General features: G+C 33.4%; 2 protein-coding genes across 5 annotated transcripts in view; one reads left to right on the top strand and one right to left on the bottom strand.

Moving 5' to 3' along the window:
• Positions 1-16,163, top strand: part of LOC110624128 (DNA topoisomerase 3-beta) — a 40,487-nt gene extending 24,324 nt beyond the window's left edge. For 3 of the 4 annotated variants that reach the window (XM_021769236.2, XM_021769249.2, XM_021769242.2), the window contains 7 exons: positions 177-256; positions 6,610-6,888; positions 8,021-8,189; positions 12,486-12,614; positions 12,870-13,082; positions 15,026-15,205; positions 15,362-16,163. In XM_021769236.2, coding sequence (XP_021624928.1) covers positions 177-256; positions 6,610-6,888; positions 8,021-8,189; positions 12,486-12,614; positions 12,870-13,082; positions 15,026-15,205; positions 15,362-15,994 — 1,683 coding nt within the window. In that variant the 3' untranslated portion in view covers positions 15,995-16,163. The remainder of the gene's footprint in view (positions 1-176; positions 257-6,609; positions 6,889-8,020; positions 8,190-12,485; positions 12,615-12,869; positions 13,083-15,025; positions 15,206-15,361) is intronic. The other variant, XM_043950999.1, reaches the window with a different exon arrangement.
• A 1,835-nt stretch (positions 16,164-17,998) lies between these two features.
• LOC110622550 (endoglucanase CX) lies at positions 17,999-20,270 on the bottom strand. The gene is made up of 7 exons (XM_021767101.2): positions 19,970-20,270; positions 19,661-19,870; positions 19,372-19,572; positions 19,191-19,283; positions 18,954-19,115; positions 18,753-18,864; positions 17,999-18,673 (listed from the first exon to the last, which is right to left on the bottom strand). Exons 1-7 carry the CDS (start codon positions 20,186-20,188, stop codon positions 18,186-18,188), a joined length of 1,485 nt encoding a protein of 494 aa, XP_021622793.1. The 5' UTR covers positions 20,189-20,270; the 3' UTR covers positions 17,999-18,185.
• Positions 20,271-21,119: the final 849 nt, after the last annotated feature.

The raw sequence follows: 21,119 nt of genomic DNA, 5'->3' as shown, positions 1-21,119 counted from the left end.
AATATATCTTCCTTTTTACCATATTAAGGAGGATTAATTATCTTCTTTCCTATAGTTAGTTGCATCCTTATCTCTTCTCAAATTCCTTATTTATTCCCAGATGGAAAAAGCTAGAAAGTGGAAGTTATTTGTTTAGAATGTGACTACCAATGAATGCATTGTCTTGATTTCTTCAGGTTGCTTCGAGTGCATTAGGCATTGGACCTCAAACAGCCATGCAATTAGCTGAACGCTTGTACACTCAAGGATTTATCAGGTTTTCTTGCTTCCTTTCTTAAATCTAACTACTCTGTTGTCTTTGACCTCTTTCATTTTTCAAGGCTAGGATTTGAATTAGTTGCTGAGCTAGATTTTTATTATTTAATTTTGTTTTGGTGAGATGTATTGAAAGGTATATTTCTGAATTAATAATAACTTGGTACATCTCAAATATGATGTATACAAGTATTCTACCCTAAATAGGAAACTAAAATTATAGGAAATTATGAATACAATAGGAAAGAATCTACATTCACTGCATAATAATCTGCAGCTGCTATAATTAAGGGATTTACAAGGATTCCAATACTCTCTCTCAAGCTAGTTCATGTATATCATGCATGCCTGACTTGCAAACTAGAGTATGAAATAATATGCTTCTTAAACCCTTAGTGAAAACATCGGCCAATTGCTCCTTTGAATTCATGTGAGAGACACTCAAGGCATGGGATCTTTACCAAGCACATGAATCCTAATCTAATCAAGGGATTTAACAAGGATTCCAATTTCCAACAAGATGTAAAAGACCTGAAATGGAGAAGGGGTTAGAATCAGCATAAGCTTCCCTTGCTATATGTATAAATTAGTTGCCAAGTCCTAGATATGAGTACTATTTGAGCTGTATGAAATAATTAATTAATGGAGTTCCATGTTGTAGTTTAACAGGAAATTATTGGGTAAAATCGGTGTATATTATTCTATGAATGATAGAGCTATATATACAGATTACAAAGGCTCATACACAGTAAGAATATCAATCTCCTGCAAATCCGCCTCCTAGAAATTAGTCCTATAATTATGCTCTTTATACATGGTAGGTAATCAGTCACAGGTGTACATACTATAACACTCCATTTCAAGCTGTACTCTGACTTAGCACTAAATCTGGATATCACATTCTGCTTCTTACTTTTCCATGACACTAGATTTCCTCCAACAAGACCTTCTATCACTTTTAGATCCAACTCAAGTAGTATCTAAGAAGTATGTGAAAAGCACTCGATCGTTGCATACCTTTGATCGTTATAAAGTATGTTGAGTCCAAGAGTCCCTTTTAGATAACATAAAGTTTGCTCTAGAGCGGCCCAATGTTTTACTGGAGGAGTAGACATGAACTGGCTAACAACACTTATTATAAAAGCAATATCTAGCCAAATCATTGTAAAATAGTTTAGCTTTTCAACCAACCTCATGTATCTTTTTGGGCCTATAATGGGTCGTCATAGGCATCCAAATTTTTTGAGACATATTAGGAGTCATTAGTGTGCTATAAGGTTTAGCTCCTAACTTCCTATTCTTTGTAGCTCCTAACTTCCTATTCTTTGTTAAGTAAATCAAGGACATATTTTCTATGAGATAGAAAAATTTCTTTTTTACTCAAGACTTCTTGCTCCAAAGAAATACTTAAAGCTGACCCAAGCCTATGGTATGAAAGCTAGCATGCAAGAAGGATTTGGGAAAGGAGATCTCCGCATAATCATTCTTTATGATGACAATGTCATCTACGTACACAACAAGAAGAAGGATAATACCAACATCTAAATGTATATAGGACAAGTATTTGTGGAGGTTTGCTGAATAACATTGATACCCCTTTTGAAGATGAGAATATCTCAAGAAGATACACTTTAAAGTTTTAGGATTAAGTTTAGTTATATGAGGTCGAACATCCCATATTGCAAAAAATACATGGTTCCAATGGAAACAATGACTTATTAGGAAAGAGTATACCATATGGAGTATCACCATTAAGTACCGAGGAGGGTATGCGATTAATGAGAAAGCATGTGGTAGAGACAGTCAGCTCAGAATTTAGAATTGCTTAGGAACTTGCATTTGGAATAACAGGGCTCGGGCAATCTTAAGAAGCCTATTATTCCTTTCAACAATCCCATTTTAAGTTGGTGTATCCACACATGATGATTGGTGAAAAATATCATCTTGAGTTATATAAGTGTGAAATGAGTCTGACATGTATTATTTAGTGCTGTGTTTTTGCAAAATATGCACAGAAACATTAAATTGAGTCTTGATTTCAGTACAAAAAGCAGAAAAATAAGAAAATATTCAAAACGATGCTCATAAAATAAATTCAAGTCATTCTAGAAAATCATCCACAAAAGCGCTGAAATATCTGAACCCAGTCTTAAACCCAACAGGACAAGATCTCCGAATGTTTGAATGAACTAGTTCAAAGGCAGATTCAACCCGTTTATTGATTCTAGAATTGAGTGAGATACGTTGGTGTTTTGCAAAATGACAAAACTCGCATTCCAGTGAAGGGACATAATGAAATTAGGGGCATAAATTTTTCAAAATTGGTAGGGAAAGATGTCCTAACTGGCAATGTGCTTCAAATGGAGAGAGCACACTAGAACAAATAACTGACTGAGGCATCTATGCATCCAAAATATAGAGATCATCAAATACATGTCCTTTTCCAACAATCTTTTTCATCATAAGATCCTGAAAAAGGCAATGATCGGAGAAGAGATAATAATTTAGATCTTTGGTAAGTTTATTCACATAAATTAAATTAAAGGCAAGATTGGGTAAATTTAACACAGATGATAAAGTGATGGAAAAAGTAGGCTTAACAATCCTAGAATCCTCAACATTATATTACGACCCATCAATTATGGTTACAGGAGAAAGTTTCTTATGTGATTGGAAACTAGAGAATGTATGAGGATTATCTGTTATATGATCTGTGACACCAGAATCAATGATCGATTTGTTTGAGGAAATAAGGCATGTTTTACATGTCTCAATAATAATAGTGACTGAGTGGACCTTTTAAGTAGGTCCTAATACTGGATATATTCATTAGCTGAGATATTGACAGTATTCCCAGAAACAGATGGATGTAGCAACATTAACCATCAGAGTCTTCTGATTTTATTTTGCAACTTCTTACAATATCTTTTTGCATGGCCATATTTCTTACAGTACCAACAAAAAAGATCACTCAAATTATTGGTCTCTGTAGCATTTCTACCTCAATTATTATTTTCTCATCCTCCTTTGACAAGCATAGACTTATTATCGATGACCACTTTTAAATTTCTAACTAATCAACCAACAAGTAGAATTGCAAAACCGAACACAACTCAGCACCAAAAGAGTAAACTAAAGAATCATAATAGTACCTGAAAATCAGATTTGAACGAGACCCAATCCAACAACGTCACAAATCTCACAAAATCCAACACTTCAAAGCACCACCAAGAAAGAGGTTCCAAAAAACAAAATAACACGCAGGGCTGGAATTGCAAGGCATGTCAACAAAAAAACTAGATGCGGCTTCCGGACATCGTGAATAGTACCACTGAACAGCATCCGAATAGAAAACCTCAAAAAGTTGAAGGCCCTGATACTATGTAACAAACTAGATTTGCAAGAAATAGTTAATGTATTCTCTATTGAACAAGGTATTTATATACAAATTACAAGGTCTTGTTAAGGTAACAAATGATTCTCCTAAAAATCCTCTATGTAGTATCTATTAGCCTTGCGATTTTGCAATCTATATCTATTCTAATGATGTATAGATTATGTTCACACTATAACAGTTTGAAAGGCAACAAAACATGTAACTCCTCATATAGTTTCTTGAATTCCATGAAAGTGAACTATGAGTGATTTGACAGCATTTTCAGCACAATAAAAAGCTTGGCACACATCATACATTCCAGATACATTTCCCTTACCAGAATATAAAAATTCCAAATAATTCATTAATCCTTTTACTAGCTCACAGTGATCAACTAAACCAGCCACCTCACTATTAATAGAATTGGTAATTTGCAAAAGTAAGCGGGCATCATCCCTGAATCATGCTTATTTAGTCTCATCATTGAGATATCTTAGGTTAAATGGTCATCTTTTTCAACACTTCTCAAGTATACTTAGATTTTTTTCCTACTCCACTCTAGATAATTAGGCCCTCTCAACTAATCTTCTGTAATTTTGGTAGGTGTTGGGATACTTTCAACAATATAGGATTTACTACTGCTAGCCATTTCAAGATTCACTCAACAACAGAAATATAACACACAGAATCAAAGTTCAGAACCAAACAAAAAACCACAGCCCCTGCCTTCAAACAGTAAACTCACAATAAAAGAACAACACTCTAATAGTACTCGAAAGGAAGAACCTTTCTCCAGCAAGGTCTGACGGCAGAAGTGACATAGGCGAGTGGCTAGAAATGTCAAGGCGATGCCGGAGAAGGAACCAGAAGTCAGATGGAGGTGCCACGCGTTGCCACTCGCCTACGCGTGAAGACTGCAACAGAAACAGCAGAGTGTTCGGGAGACTCACTTGCTCACCCCCCGGTCGCTGGTCTCTGAGGATTAGTCGGAAACCCACATGTGCTCCTCTCTAAGTTGGTGGTGAGACGAAACGATCACCGGAAAAGGTAATCCAAGCACACCAGTTTCATTGGAAAGGAAACCCAGAAACTAAAAAACTCAAAATTGAGCCAGCTCTGATACTATGTAGTTTAACGGGAAATTATTGGGTAAAATTGGTTTGTAATATTGTATGAATGATAGAGCTATATGTGTAGAATAGAAGGGTTCATATATGGTAAGAATATCAATCTCCTACAAATCTGCCTCCTAGAAATTAGTCTTATAATTATGCACTCTATACATGGTAGGTAATCATTCATAGCTGTATATACTATAACGCGTGTTTTATTTCTATAGTATTGGCTCCAATGTTTGAGTCTTTATTTTCCTTCAAGCCCTTTTCTTACTATTAGAATGCTACTCTATTTGAAGTTGGTGGACCTTGAGGGTCAACTAGCCAAATAGTAGCTTTATATTCCTATTGTATTTAGGGGTCTTAAAATTCTACATTGTTAAAGTTAGAATAATAGAAGAGAGAAGAAAATAATACGAGAAGATTTACGTGGTTCGGATAAGAGAGCCTACATCTGCGGACACAAAACCTCAATGGGCTACATCTTTATTGAATTGGATTCTCTTTTTATAATACAAAGACTTTCTTATTTATAATGGAGGATCCAAGATATATATGATATGATATTATAAATTAAGGAGTCCTCTAACTATAATAAGTATATATCAAATCTCGCACAAAGGCACTCACACAAAGTACAAAAATGTAAAACTATCCTTAGAATTGCATTTTCCTCTCCAAAGCAATGGCGGCGAGGCACTCACACAACAAAGTACAAAAATGCAAAACTATCCTTAGAATTGCATTTTCCTCTCCAAAGTAATGGCGGTGAGGAAACATCAACACAAAATCTCTCTCCAAAGGCAATATCGATAAACATCAATACAAAATCCCTTTCCAAAGGCTATATCAGCTAGGAAACATCAACACAAAGTCCCTCTCCAAAGGCAACATTGGTGAGGAAACATCAACACAAAACAACTCATAGGATTGAACAAACCATACCAATCGAATACAAACATAGGTGTGAATAATGCCCATAAATAGTACCAATGAGTAGTGCCCATAAATAGTACCCGTGAACAGTGTTGGTGAACGGTGCCGATGAACAATATGGATGAACAACACCAATAAACTGTGTCCAAGTCTCATAATTGAATGCTCTGATGCCATGTTGAAGTTAGAATAATAGAAGAGAAAAGAAAAAAACACGAAAATATTTATGTGGTTCGGCTATGAGAGCCTATATCCATAGATACAAAGCCTAAAAGGGTTACATTTTTATTGAGTTGTATTCCCTTCTCATAATACAAAGGCTTTCCCATTTATAATGGAGGATTCAAGACATATATGGTGTGATACCATAAATTAAAGGATTCTCCAATTATAATAGAAATATTTCAAATCCCCCCATTTTAGGAGTATATTGATACATATATTATTCTATCTATTTTTTAGGATTACAAATCCTATATTAAATAGGAATAACTTTCCTTAACACTCCCTTTAATTCTAGCATGGAATCTCATCAATTCTACCGTATATAGACCCTAAACTTCTATGTATTGAGTTTTAGTTTTTCAGCAACAATGTTCCAGCAGAGTTATTTTTCTCTCAAGCACTCTGTCTATGAGTGTGTGATGTTCTAGTGAGCTTACACTTTGTGTTATAGATGGTTTAGTATTTTTCCCTTTTTGGAATTCCTGTTCCTTGCAGTAGGACTGGTTATTTTAGTAGAGAGCTTAACTATTGTTAATAATTGAGAATCAATGCAAATTTGAAAATTTTATTTCTTTCGTCATTCATTGCTCTATTGGTTCTAATCAGTGTGCATGTTGTTATATGCTTCATTTGATTTTCTAGTCCCCAAATTGTTAGTGAAATCTAATAACCTATGATAATTGCTTTACATTATTATTTCAGTTATCCACGTACAGAAAGCACAGCCTACCCTTCCTCATTTGACTTCAAAAGCACACTTGGTGCAATGTCAAACAATTCAACATGGGGTAACTATGTCCGGAGATTGCTTGCTGATGGTTATCACAAACCGCGATTAGGAACTGACGTAGGTGACCATCCTCCTATTACTCCAATCCAATTAGCAAGTGAGAATATGCTAGGCAAAGATGCTTGGAGACTATATCAGTATGTCTGTCAACATTTTATAGCATCTGTGTCTCCTGACTGCAAGTATGTGAGGTAGGGACTTAAGGTTTTACCTTTTCATTTCTAGTCTATTATTAGTGTCCATTTTGGGATTCTACTATTTTTAATTTTTCTATCTTTAATTCCTACTGTTTTTGCTTAATTCTATATTTGTTTTACCATGCATGTACCTCGTGTTTTATGCATGGTACATGTAGACATGAGGGCATATTGGACCCTAGGCAAGGTTTAGTGGGAAGGTGTGCTGATGTAGCATACTCATATTGAAGTATATATAATTTCTGCAAGAAAGATTTTAGTGAGTCATAGATGACAAAAAAACTATGATATTGCTTTTAGCTGAAATAGGGGAGCGTGGTGCTGTTGTAATTTGTAACACGGTTGAAAGTTCAATCTTATGCAAACTATTCAATTTCATTTAACTTCTACCTCATGACATGCAAACCAATTGATTAAAAAATCATCCAAAACCATACTATTGAAAGACATTTTTCCTTTGTTGAAAAGAAGGCCAGATAGGTTTGCCTAAATTTTGATGCTTATATGGATTATATAGTTAAGATTTTCTGCTTGATGGCAATAGTCCAGAAAGACTGGGTCAAGAACCAGGGCTTTTGAAGGTGTACTACGGGAAAATTATAAGAAGAAAGAAGTCCAAGGTGTCTTACAGAAAAAACTATAATAACGGTCATGTTAGTTCAATTTGATCCAACTTTGTGGTACTGCAAGTCGGTGTCACATATAGAAGGAGGAGATATAAGAGGGAGAATCACGTGAGAGGTGAAAGAGAGTAGTTACTTGTTCAGTTGTGACAGCTGTCTCAGTTAGTTAGACAGTTATGAGAAGAGCTCATCAGCTCAACTAATAAACAGAGAAGGGAGAATCTGTTGTAGGCATTCAGAACTCTCTCTATTCTCTCTCTCAATTCTCTCTTCCTCACTTCTAATTCCCTTCTTCTTCTTCTTCTTCTTCTCCTCCAATTCTCTCATCTCTTCTTCTTCCCTATTTCTCTATTTCTTAACCTTTCTAATGCAGTAAGTGCAGAAGCCTAACAGTCTGCAACTGATTTTCATTTTGTTTCTAATGTTGATCTTTATTAGCTTTATGATTATATGCTAATTTTTGCTAATCTCTTCTTATGGTTTGCTACATGGATGCATTTCAGGACAAAGGTGGAATTTTCTGTTGGGGGAGAGTTCTTCCATTGTATAGGCAAGCGTGTTACAGTAGAAGGATTTACCTGTATCATGCCATGGTTGGCAGTAAGTGAGAAAAATCTCCCTCAGTTTACAATTGGTGAGAAAATAGAAGTTTCAAAGGTGGATCTCTATGAGGTATTGTTCGGATGTCCATGTTTGATAGTTACATATTTGTGAAAATTTATCAGTTATATGCTCCTTTTAATTAAATCTCAGTCCAAATTGAGTTAGTTTTTCAGCCATATGAATCATTTCCTTTTCATCAATGGGCTTTAGCTCATTGGTACTTGAGTCGTCTTCAAGGCTATAGGTCTCGTGCTTGAGTAAATTGTACTAAAATAATAATTTCCTTTTCATACTCATTTTAGAGTTATATTCTTGGAAATGTCTATATATGTTAATCTTTCTTGGTTTGTGGCAAGATTTTGCCAAATTGTGTAAAAAGACAATTTTGTCCAACTATGGGTTTTAGGTGTTCTTTTTATGTTTAAATAGGTGAATTAATGTAAAAGAAGGATATGTAGGAACCAAAAATCTTGTATAAGATGAATTGCTACAAAGAAGTTGAATGATTCACATAACAGGACTCGAGGTTGATGAGAATTCAGCAGCATGTTGGCCAAGTTATGCAATACATGTTGGCCTATCTATAGATAATTGCTTCTCCACAGAAATAAAAGTAAAAGGATACTAATTAAGAAAATTAAGCTAACATAACTCTAGAATTTATCTAACTTAATTAGAAAGGGAGACAAATTTCCTTTACTAAAATAGGTGCTAGCCAAAATCTCCCGAGATTGGAAGATCTTCCAAGATTGAGTTGTAGTTGACTTCTCCATTTGACTAGTTTGGTTTAAACCGTTAATTGAACATAGGCTAGGTTTGTTTTTGTTAAATTTGGATCAGGGCTAACTCACCCAAAAATTAGCTCAAGCAAGGGCACATTACTCCTATCCTATCTCAAATCAATGTGCAATTCAACACACCCTTCATGCCCAAAACTTCACTGGAGCGTGAAATATTAAGGGAGGCCCAACAACGGTGGGGAGGCTCTAATACCATGTTAAATTTAGATCAGGCCTAATTCACTCTAAAGGCTAGTTCAAGGGGAGGAGTGCCTAAAGTTCTTATAAGGGACACATTAGCTATCCCAAGGTTGGAGAACAATTAGGCAATATCTTTGCAAAATCTTTGAATGGAGCTCAAGGTTGACTACATTTATAATAAGTTAGGCATGATTGACATATGTGCTTAACTTGAGAGGGAGTGTTATAGAAAGTCAAATGTATGGTATGTAAATATTTTTTTCCTAAGCATAATATAGGGATATGTTCCTATTTAGAATTTACAGTCATAGAGACTATTGTATATAAATATTTGTACCTCTTTTAGAATAATATAGTAGATAAAAAAGAGTACACATATGAGAATCGAATCAATAGAGTAGGAACTTATCAAGGTGGGTTTAACCTAGATGTTGCAAAGTTCCTAAACAGCTCTTATTTCAGATGTTTAGACTATTGTATAAGGGCTTTAGATATTACTACCCTTGAGCGAGCTTATGGGGTGAGTTAGAGCTGGTTCAAATTTAACAAGTACAAAGAGTCAAGGAAGTCTGATGACTATGAACTCTAGAGTTAAAGCACGATGAATGGATTGGCAAAATATGACAAGCATCTTATCTAATCATAAAATGCCAGTTAAGTTGAAGGAAAATTTTACTGGACAGGTATTAGATTATTGTGTATTATTTGTATATTGTAGAAAGTATTGGGTGGTGAAGAATAACATGCACACAAGGATAGTTTGGCAAAAGTGAAGATGCTAAGATGGTTATGTGAAAATAGAAGTATGGATTGAACAACAAATTAATATTGGTAGGAAGGTGGATGTGACATCTATTGATGGTTTGTCTAGAGAAGGGAGATTTGGGATTGTTCGGGCATGTGAATTATGGATTAGCAAATGCTCCAATTTAAAGGTTTGAGCACTTCGATGCTGCGGGAGATGTGAAAGGAAGATGCAGGCATGAAATCACATTAAGGCCCAACAACTATAGATCTTTCTAAATTGATTTTCTAGTCCAAGTATAATGGAGGAATTGGGCCCATATGGGAAAAGGTAACAAGTTTGGACTTGAGGCTTAGTTGAGTTGAGTAAAAGAGTTGATTTGCAGATGTAATTCTTTGCTTCTCGAATGCATCATTGTTGTCGTAAATTCTCTCAAGAACTTAGTTTTACCCTCACTTTTTCCCTTTTATCATACGTTATAGCTAATTTTAAATTTTTCATAAACATTCCCATTCTAGCATCTAGGTAGATTACTATAATGTTCCCCTTTTGGCCTTGATTAATTATCACCTATAGCTTTTTTTTCTTAGTGGTTTTACTCATCCATGACTTTCCCCTACCAACCTTTTTTAAATCCTTGTATTTATTCTATCAGCGTGATATTCACTCTATGTGAAATTAGTTTGTTTATGTATATATACCCTTTTCTAGGAAGAAAACTGGGGAAAATAAGGGGTTAATCGTTGTTCTCTAGTTCTGTAATGTGCTTTTGTTCCTCGAGAGTAATTATATTGATGGTTGAAGAATTTTTGGAGAAATTTTCAGATTCTATTCTAATTAATTTGATCTTTACAAGTTTTAGGTATTTATACACAAAAAATCACATCTAATTAGAAATATTTACAATAAAGGCAAAGAATAAAATCTCTACAAATCCAGTAGGATTTCTATATACACTTTCTCTTCTAAGTCTCTATAGAGAAATGCATTTTTTATATCAAATTGCTATAGGTCTAAATTAAAGTTGGCATTACAAGATAGCAATACTCTGATTGAGTTTATTTTAGTAATATAGGCAAATATCTCTTGCTAATTTACTCTATAGGTTTGAGTGTATCTCTTGGCAACTAGTCTAGCATTGAATCTTTTAATTAACCCATCTACTTTGTGTTTCATATTAAACATCTATTTGCAGCCAATTGTTTTTTTTTTTTTCAAGGTGGAAGAGATACAAACTCCCAAGTCTTTTTAGTAAAGGCTTTCATTGTTTCAACCATTGCTCTTTCTATTTAGAATCTTTGAGAGCTTCTTTTCAATTCGATAGGATAGACAGAGAGGAAATAGATAAAACAAAGACTTTATAGGATAGAGACAAAGAATCATAAGGGAGAGTTAGAAATAGGGTGTTTAGTGCAATGCCTAATTTCTTTTCTTTGAGCAGTTGGTTTATTTAGATCATCACTAGGCTCAATGATTAGAGAGAACTCTCTAGATGGAGGAGAGGAAGATTCTTAATACTGAATAGACTGCGCAATAGTTTTTTCTATTTCTATTTGATCTCTTCTTGAGTATCTCCTTAAATTCAGTTTGTCCAAACGCTCAATTAGTTCTCCTTGATCAACAATAGTCTCCTCTCAATTAAAATTCTCTTGGGTCATAGAACTAAGAATTATCTCTTATCTCTCGTTGCTCTCCCCTTGAAGAGGTAATATTGGAGTGAGGTTCAGTTTCTGTGGATGTAACATCCATGTTGACAAAATATTTTCTGGATAGGGATGTAACACTTGTAAGCCTTTTGTGTGGGAGAGTACCCAACAACACATTTAAGAGCCTTCGGATCTAGTTTCCCAGCTGTCCTATAATGAACAAAACTCGTGCATCCAAATACTTGGTGAAATAATGTAAGTATTTTTCTTTTGTAGCACTTCTAAAGGGCTTTTAAAGGCAAGAGCTTTCAGAGGCATTCTATTATGAGATAAGTTGCGGCTAAGACTGCATCTTCCTAATAGGTTTTGGGAAGATTCACAGTGAAAATAAGAGATCTGACTACTTCTAACAGGTGCCTATTCTTTTTTTTTCAGCAATACCATTTTGGATATTAGTGTGAATGACAACTAGTTCGATGCAGTATCCCATTAGATTATAGATAGTTAGAAAAACTGCTATTCGTAGACTCTGTGCCATTATCAGTTCTCAAAACTGTTATGTTGGCATCAAATTGAGTATAATTCATCTTGTGAAATGATTAAAACAAGAAATCGCTTCACTCTTTGATTTTGTCAAATAAATCCAAGTCATGTGAGTGCAACAATCAATAAATAAAAGTAACAAACTAGTGATTATTAGATAGTGAGACAGTTTGGATAGGTCTCTAAATATCAGAATAGGTAGTCACAAAAGGGATCATATTGCTATTGTGTTTATTTCATTCACAATGAGTAGTATTATATATAAGCTATGAGAGTTTTCCTAATCAAATAAAATACAAATTCTAAAATAGAATTCTAAAATAGACTTCTAAAACAATACTAATACTAAATAGACTCCTAACTTATAGTGATAACAGTCAACAATGGTACAAAATGACGAAAGTGATACACTGTTATATAGCACATTATAATTATGTTTCTAAATCTGCAGGGCAAAACTGTTCCTCCAGATTACCTCAGCGAGAGTGAGCTGATTTCTCTGATGGAGAAGAATGGAATAGGCACAGATGCATCAATACCTGTACATATAAACAATATATGCGAACGTAATTATGTGCAGGTACATTGATATTGCTACCAAGCTGTTCATAATCTTTCTGCCCTTTCTGTTTCCTCTATTTTTTTGTACAGAGTTGATGGGAAAAAAACAAGGCAGACAGGCTGGTATTGTATTTGTGCCATGTAGTTTACAGCATTTGTGAATTTTTTTTTAAACAAGGAGAAACATTATCTGTGATTATTTATTCATTTCTTTTAGTTCTTTTTTTTTTTTGCTTCCCAGCAGTGCTTATTTTTCTCACTTTTCAAATTGCAGGTACAAGCTGGCAGGAGGTTGGTTCCAACTACATTAGGTATCACCCTGATAAGAGGCTATCAGTGTATTGATCCGGATCTATGTTTACCTGACATTCGTAGTTTCATTGAGCAACAGATTACACTTATTGCCAAGGGCCAGGTGGATCATTCGCGTCTTGTGCAGCATGTACTCCAACAATTCAAGCAAAAATATTGTTACTTTGTTAAGCAGGTTAGACAAAATTATGATTTGATATCTTTCTACATGAGTCCATACCTCGAAATTATTCTTTTGCTTGTTCGGTAAAGGAGGGAGAGGCTTGTGCTGAACTTGACTTAGCTGGCCTGGATACAAGGGTTCAGCTCTTGTATTTTCTGAGTTGCACTTGATTCAAACCATTCTGCGCAAAGTTTTGTCTTTGTTGCATACGGTATTTTGTGAAAGCTGTCCAACCTGAAATGTTTGCAGGTGGAGATATCCATCAATAATATAAGATCAGTATCTGTGCTTAATGAACATTGTGTGCTCAATGTTATCATAACAAATGGGCTTGGCCTGAGAAACATGAGCTGAACTTGAATTGTTGGACCATTCAACTTTGTTACTAGACATGTTGAAGGAAGTCATTTATGGAGAACATTTAAATTCAATTTGAGGATTTGAATTATACTGTGAGCTATTAGCTTTCTCAATCTTCAAGATTGTATGATTTTTCTTATTTTAAACTATATTTTAGAAATCTATTCTATTAAATTAATTATAAAATAACTGATAAAAAGTTTTATATTTGAGTTTTTTTTTTGTTATTTTTTTAATATTTGGGACAAGTCATAAATTTAATATCTATATCAATTATGATAAATAAAAATTATAGCTTTGGGGTTAAAAAAGTCAAAATAAATTTTTATTAATAAAAGTTATGGTTCTAAAAAAAAATAAAATTGATTTGCAATTTGTTGCTTAATTCCATTTCATTAATTTGCTATAATGATAATTAATTTAAGTTTTATAGTCTATATTTGATGTATTTGTATCTATTTTATAGTTGTGTATATTATTTTGACTTATATCTATCAATATCAATTCATTTTATGAATTTTATAAATTATTTTAAAAATTGTGTAGTTTTAAGCCGTTACCGTTATGTTATAGTTGTTATAGGCCCGTTTTTGTTATTTGTGACCGCGATTTAAAACCGTATTGCCACAAACACATTTGGTGCCCAAAAGGCCATTTTCCGCCACTAGATATTTGATTTATTAAATTTTTTTTGAAAAAATACAATTGAAATTTATTTGTGAAAATACTATTTTACTCTTATCTAAGAATCTCGTCTTGAGATTCTAGATTCCAACGGAGATTTTGTAGGGAATTTGAAATTCCAACTCCGGAATCAAGCTTATATTACAAGCAGAGGATGATAAGTTGTTTGAAGATAAAGGACGACATTGCTTATTTCTCAAAGGTTGCTTTGGATCAAATTTTATGTTATTTGAAACAGATTTCAGGGCAAGATTTATTGTATAGTAATGGGCATTTAAACGTAGAATATTTTTTCAAATGTTGATTGGGCAGGTTCTAAAATATATTATATAGGATTTTTTTTGTGTCCTGTAATAGTTTCTCGATCTAGTGCTGAATTAGAATACAAAGTTAAGCACTATCAGTGCATGAAGTGGTGTGGGTACTTCAATTATTGGATGAAATTGGTTTAAGACCTCCCTGCCTATGAAATTCTGGTGTGAAAATCTCCTTCAATTATCTGTGATCCAATTATCTGTGATCCAACTTGAGGGGAGTGTTTTGGAAGGTCAAATATATTGTGTAAATAGGTAGCATAATTTGAGGAGATTTTCCTGTTTTAGAAACCACAATTATAGCAAATATTTATGTTTTGTACATAAATATTGTATTTTCCTCTTCAGTAATGAAATGCACAAATATCATTTCCAACAGTCATTCAAATTCTGATAAAATAATTGTAGGCATCCATTTAACCGTAAATGAAGGCATCTAATTTGCTTTACGCATGATATTTTCTTTTTCATCCATTTCTCTGATTTAATTGTACAACTTCACATTTCAACTGCCGTAATAGAAGTTTAGAACATTAAATATGTAAAAGTTAATTTCCTTCTTTACTGAGTTTTTAGCTGTCTGTTCTTGTGATGCAGATTGACAAGATGGACTCGTTGTTTGAAGCACAGTTTTCTCAACTTTTTGACTCAGGCCGTGTTCTTAGTAAATGTGGAAAGTGCCTGAGGTACATGAAGTACATTTCAGCTCTACCATCACGTCTTTATTGTGGTACATGTGAGGATGTTTATTTTCTTCCTCAGAAGGGCACCATCAAGGTATAGTAGATTTTTCACAGAAAATTACACGGTCTTAGACTTATATTTAATAAGCAATCATTAACAACTGTTCCTCCTGACATTCTTTGACGATTTACAAGACACCAAATGAATGATCTTTTCTTACATCCTAGTGTCAATGAATCAATCTTGCAGCTATACAAGGAACTAACATGCCCTTTGGACAACTTTGAGCTGTTGCTATTCTCCATGGGTGGGCCAGAAGGGAAGACGTTCCCACTTTGTCCATATTGCTACAATAGTCCCCCATTTGAAGGCATAGATAAATTGTTTGGTGCAAGTGAGAGTGGTAATTTTGGCAAGCTAGGAAAGGGAGCAGGCATGCCATGCTTCCTCTGCCCCCACCCAACGTGCCGACATTCTCTGATTGCTCAAGCAGTTTGTGCTTGCCCAGAATGCAGTGGAACGCTTGTTTTGGACCCAGTAAGTGCACCCAAGTGGAGACTTTATTGCAATATGTGCAATTGCCTTGTCTTGCTCCCTCAGGGTGCTCATCGGATAGCCACTACTAGGGAACGTTGCCCTGAGTGTGATTCAACAATCATAGAAGTGGACTTCAACAAGAACACAACACCATTGGAAGATGGAGCTACTTTGCACATTGGTTGCATTCTTTGTGATGATTTACTTCATTCACTTGTGGAGGTGAAGCATGGTAAATCATTTTTCAAACGCATGGGTAGGGGAGGAAGAGGAAGGGGGAGAGGTGGAAGAGGACGGGCTTCTGCAAGGAGAGGGGATCCGAGAATGAGCTTTCGGGATTTCTAATATGTTCTTAGATAAATTATTTTCAGTATACAATTTGATGTATTCATTAGGTTGCGTTTGGATTTGGATTTGGATTTGGATTTGGATTTGGATTTGGATTTAGATATTAAATCTTGAATTTAATATTTAAGATTTGAAATTCATAAATTTGAAAATTCCATGTTTTGAATTTGAATTTTATTCAATGTTATTTCTTGCTAATAAATATTAAAGATTAAAAAGCTCTTCACAGTTTGTTGGTGTATTTCCTCGCCTCAAATTAACATGATAATGAGTTCCTCGATATGGAGCTAAGAAACCTGGGCTAATATTTATAAGAAATTCAAATCACATTATTTGAAGATTCATATAAATTATTGAATCAACATCTCTTATTCCACATCGGAATCTTATAGAAATAGAAGCTCTTCTACAAATAAAAATTTTATTTTCACTTTTTATTATATTTTAAATTAAAATTTTAATTATAATAAACTTTATTTAAATTATTTTTAATTTTACTATGGCCTTTTAATTTAAAAGTTTAATATTTAAAATTTTAAATTAATTAAATTTTGTTAAAAGTCTTTGATTTCAACCTTGAATTAATTTTGTTATTAGTTTAAACGGGATTTTCATGAGTCAAATTCGAATTGAATTTAATTATAGTATTTAATTTTTGAATCGAGCTAATTATTAGTTCAAATTCAAATTTTTAAAATTTTTTTAATAAACGAACATAAAGTTTATAAAGTTCGGCTCGGTTGAATTACATCCTTACATCCATTTCACCAGCTGCATAGTCTAGTAAAAGTCAAGTATGACAAAAAATCATAACCAAATAGTTAAATAAATTGGATTCAGTACAATTTAATTTCTATAACATCAATTTTTTTTAATTCCAATATAATTTGGTGCAATTTTTCAATTGAATTTGCAATCTTAAAAAATCGTACATAGTTGTATTCTAAGCACGTTAGGATAATAAGAAAAAACTAATAGTAATAAAAGGAAAAAAATACTCACGCTATAGAAAAATCTTAGATGGTCATTTAAATGAGTTAATTAAAATGTTTCTTTTTAAAATTTATAATTTTAATTTGGTAAAAAAATTAATTTTACAGTAATTAGGGACTCTTACAAATTCTTACCCAATCTTAGGCAAAATCTTGTACTTTCTTCATCCACATTTTCTTTTTCACTTTTGAAATTTTGACTTGTTCAAAATTATAGTTCACCTAAGGAATATTAAGAGTTTTTTTTTTTTCAATTTACCCTTATATTTATTAAAATATAATAATTATTTTTACAAATTCCTAAAAATCTGTTTTATTATTAACTTTTTCTCTCTCATAATTATTGTATTTTTTTATTAGTAAATTATTGAAAAGAGAATCATTGAGATTGAAATATATTTATGTGAGATAAAACTAATGTACTCAAATTAAGCAAAAAATTTTAAAAAATAAATAAATAAATTACTTTTTAATTTTTGAAGTGTAATATAATTAATAGATTTGTCCCTTATTTTTAAAATTTAATATTTTTATTTTTAATATTTAATTTTATCAAAATTCAACACTAGATCGAAATGAATCTATTAATTATGTTATATTTTAGAAACTAAAAAATAATTTTCTCGATAAATAAAAGTAAAGCTATCGGAATCATGATCGTTACATTACTCTTTCAAATAATTATTTTATATTATCATTGAAAGAACATAATTTATTAATAATTAATTAAAAAATAAAAAATAAAAATTACTATAATGAATATTTTTTAACTAATAAAATAGAAAATTAATATATTTATAGAAATTTTAATATCATGCTCAAACTAAAAGTCAATTCAAGTGAAAATTATTTCAAGTGAGAGGAGTAGCTAAAATTTTTATAAGAGATATATTATTTTTATTTTAAATTAATGTGAAATTTAATGAAAAATAATAAAGTTTTTTAATTTTTTTTTTGGTCTGAATATAAATTAAAAGAAAAAATAAAGAGGATGGAGAGAAAAAAAAAAAAAAAAGAAAAGGAAAATTATATTTTTTAATTTCATATTTTCCTCCAAACTTTTAGGAAGATACACCTAAATGCCCATCTTTCTTTTAAGGGAGAAGTTTGATTTCTCTACTAAACTAATCATCAACAACATAAAAGTAAATCAAACTTCCTGAAAGCAACCGCACCATGCATGTCCGAACATAGGGTTAATCTTTAGCCGAGAAGAAAGCAACCGCACCAACAAATGGTGCATTGATATACGTAGCAGGCTCAGATTGCTGGTAGTTATTTCTGTCATCTGCAAAATTGTCTTTATTGTCAGGACCACCTAGTATGGCTCCAACCAGGACATTTGGATTGGGTGAACTAGAATACAGGTACTGGAACCCATCGTTGCAGGAAATGCGATTTGGGTGTGTGCGTATAGATGGAACAGAGGAGCCCCTGTGGTGCACATGTTGTGGATACCTGTTTCCGAAACCCACCATGTATGACATTTTTGCTGGATTATCTCCTAAAATATAGTCCACTTGCTTCTTGGCTTGTGATATGAGTGATTCTGCTGTCACAGTTGAACCTCCACATGTGACCATTCCTCCATTTGAGCTAAGATATTTAGCGTATGTCAAGAGGAGGAAAGATGTTGAAGTTACGTATTGTAGATTGCTTTCACTTGCTTTGTAGAGAAGCCCTCCTGATTAGTGTAAAATTTTATGTCAGGTTCATCATAATATTGACAGGGCGAAGAAGGGAAGGAAATTAAAATTACTTACCTGGTGTGTATTGGGCCTGGAAACGAGAAGTTCCTGGAATTAGAGAACACATGTAGTTGTCTGAATGTGCTTTAAACAACTGAAATTCTTCTACATGTTTCTCTAGGAATGCCTGTTGAAAACCCAAACAGATTCAACGCTTCAGCTTTAAATAACCTGAAGATTTTTAGGTGAAGCAGGAGTTCAGTTTTAGAGTAGAACCTTGGAAAGAAGAATCTTTGTCCCAGCTCGCTTGTCATCCCAGCTAAAGGAGTAGTCATCATCATCGGCACCCATTGTGTGACCATTTGACTGGATGTAAGCCAGGTATGAGCCGTTCTGTGAGGCTCTATGAATCCATGATGCTCCCCAGAGAAGCTCGTCCTGCATACAAGTGCTGGGATGAAGACAATAACCGCGGTTGATTGCTGAAAACCATTAGGCAAATGATTTTCTTACCTGGTATCCTGAATAAGAGCAATAAAATGGGCAGACTGCCGAACTGAGAGAGTCACTGTAAGAACCTCTGTACTTGTCAGCAAAATCGAAAACCTGCATAATCAAAATAATTAAGCTTTTTTGTAAATGGGAATGGTGAAATCAGAGAAAAAGCAAGAAAATGGTTGCTGGGAAAACTTACTTGCATTGCTGTATGAAGCAATTTGGAAGAATAGGAAGGATCAGAATCTTTGAAAACAATTGAAGCAGCAGCCAAAGCAGCAGCTGTCTCAGCAGCTACATCGGATCCTGGGTTTTGAGAACTCACTTTGTAGACATTGCGTGGTGTGTCCATGTCTTCAGGCCTCTCCCAGCATTTATGATCTAAGTTAGGATCTCCGACCTGTACCAGCCATTACCCTGATTAGCTTCATTTTGAAATTGAGCAATGCTTTTTGGTATTTTTATATGCAATTAAATTATTTGCTTACTTGAACATATAGGGTACCCGGAGTGGCAGTTGCTGCTTTTAAAAGGTAATCAGTGCTCCAACGAATGGCAGCTTTGGCATTTTCAATCTGGTTCTGCATTGACTCGCCAAATTCAATGACACTCCACGCCAACAATGTAGTAGTAAAGGCCATAGGGAGACCAAATTTGACATTGTCTCCAGCATCATAATATCCACCCACTAAGTTCACCTGAAATTCAATCCAAACAAATTAAAAACCTAAGCTTACATGCTCATTCATCATCATTCTACGATCACCAATGAAAGTTTGCAGCAGAGTTTGAAATACATGATAACTAGAGCCGTCGGACAAACCGGAGTTGCCCCTCCATTTCATCCTCTGGTTCGGCGGCAATGCACCTGAGCGCTGACCCTCAAAAAAAAGGATGGATTTTTCAAGTGCATCACTATATTGCTGAGAAGTAAAGGCATTGGAAAACAGGCTAAGAGAACAAAGAGTTATGAGAAGAATCTGCCCCAGTAATGAAAATTTAGCAGCATTAGCCATTTTGCCTTGATAGTATCCTTGTGAACGACTGGTTATAGTAGAGGGCTCAAGGGCTTGTTTGTGTGAGTTGTGCAGAGGAAACGGTTGCATTTATATAGTGGGAGAAGTAAGAAGTTGGGGATTCGTTGGTGGTCGTTGACAGTGAGAAAGACTGAAGGATTCATGCTGGTCACGGGATCAACTGCGTAAATTTGGAAGTTTTGCTGTGGGGACAAACAACATTCAAGCTACTTTATCCAAAGTTGGAAGATATGGCAACTTCTAAAGTCATTGATGAACGCAGGAAAAGACACAAGAAGGACCAAAATTTTGACATATCCTCAGCTAAATTCTCGTGCGTTATTATTGCAGTTAACAGTAACGGATATTAAAATATTCAATAATGTAGTATTTACATTTAGCAAATGAGAGTAAAAAATATAAACTAACTAGAATTAGATTTAATAAAAAATTAATTCTAAATTATTAACTTCAACTCATTAAATTTTTATTTAATTAGATATATATTTTTATATAAAAATTAAAATTTTAAGCCGATTGTCTCTACGGGCGCTTTTAATAATTGGATTTTATTAGTAATTATAATATTAGAGGATAAATTATCCAATATAATATCGCTCATGAGTTATAACATAATTAATCGATTTATTTTTCTAATTTTTAGAATTTAATATTTTAATTTTTAGGAATGAGTAGTTTTCAATTCAAATCAAAAAAATCGATCGAACTGAATTAATTTAAAAATTCAATTCGATTTTTTATTCATTTCGGTTCGATTTGATTTTTAATTTTAAAAATTTTAATTATTTCGATTCGGTTTAATTTTAATCAGAAAAAATCAAAAAAATAAAAAAAACCGATCTAGTGATAATTATATATTATTTTTAATAATATAGAGAGATTAGATCATATTAAAATTAAAATATTCTAA

The sequence above is a fragment of the Manihot esculenta genome, chromosome 1 (assembly GCF_001659605.2).
Source record: "Manihot esculenta cultivar AM560-2 chromosome 1, M.esculenta_v8, whole genome shotgun sequence".
NCBI lineage: Eukaryota > Viridiplantae > Streptophyta > Magnoliopsida > Malpighiales > Euphorbiaceae > Manihot > Manihot esculenta.
Note: the sequence above shows the minus strand (reverse complement) of the source record. Positions and strands in the feature narration are given on the sequence as shown.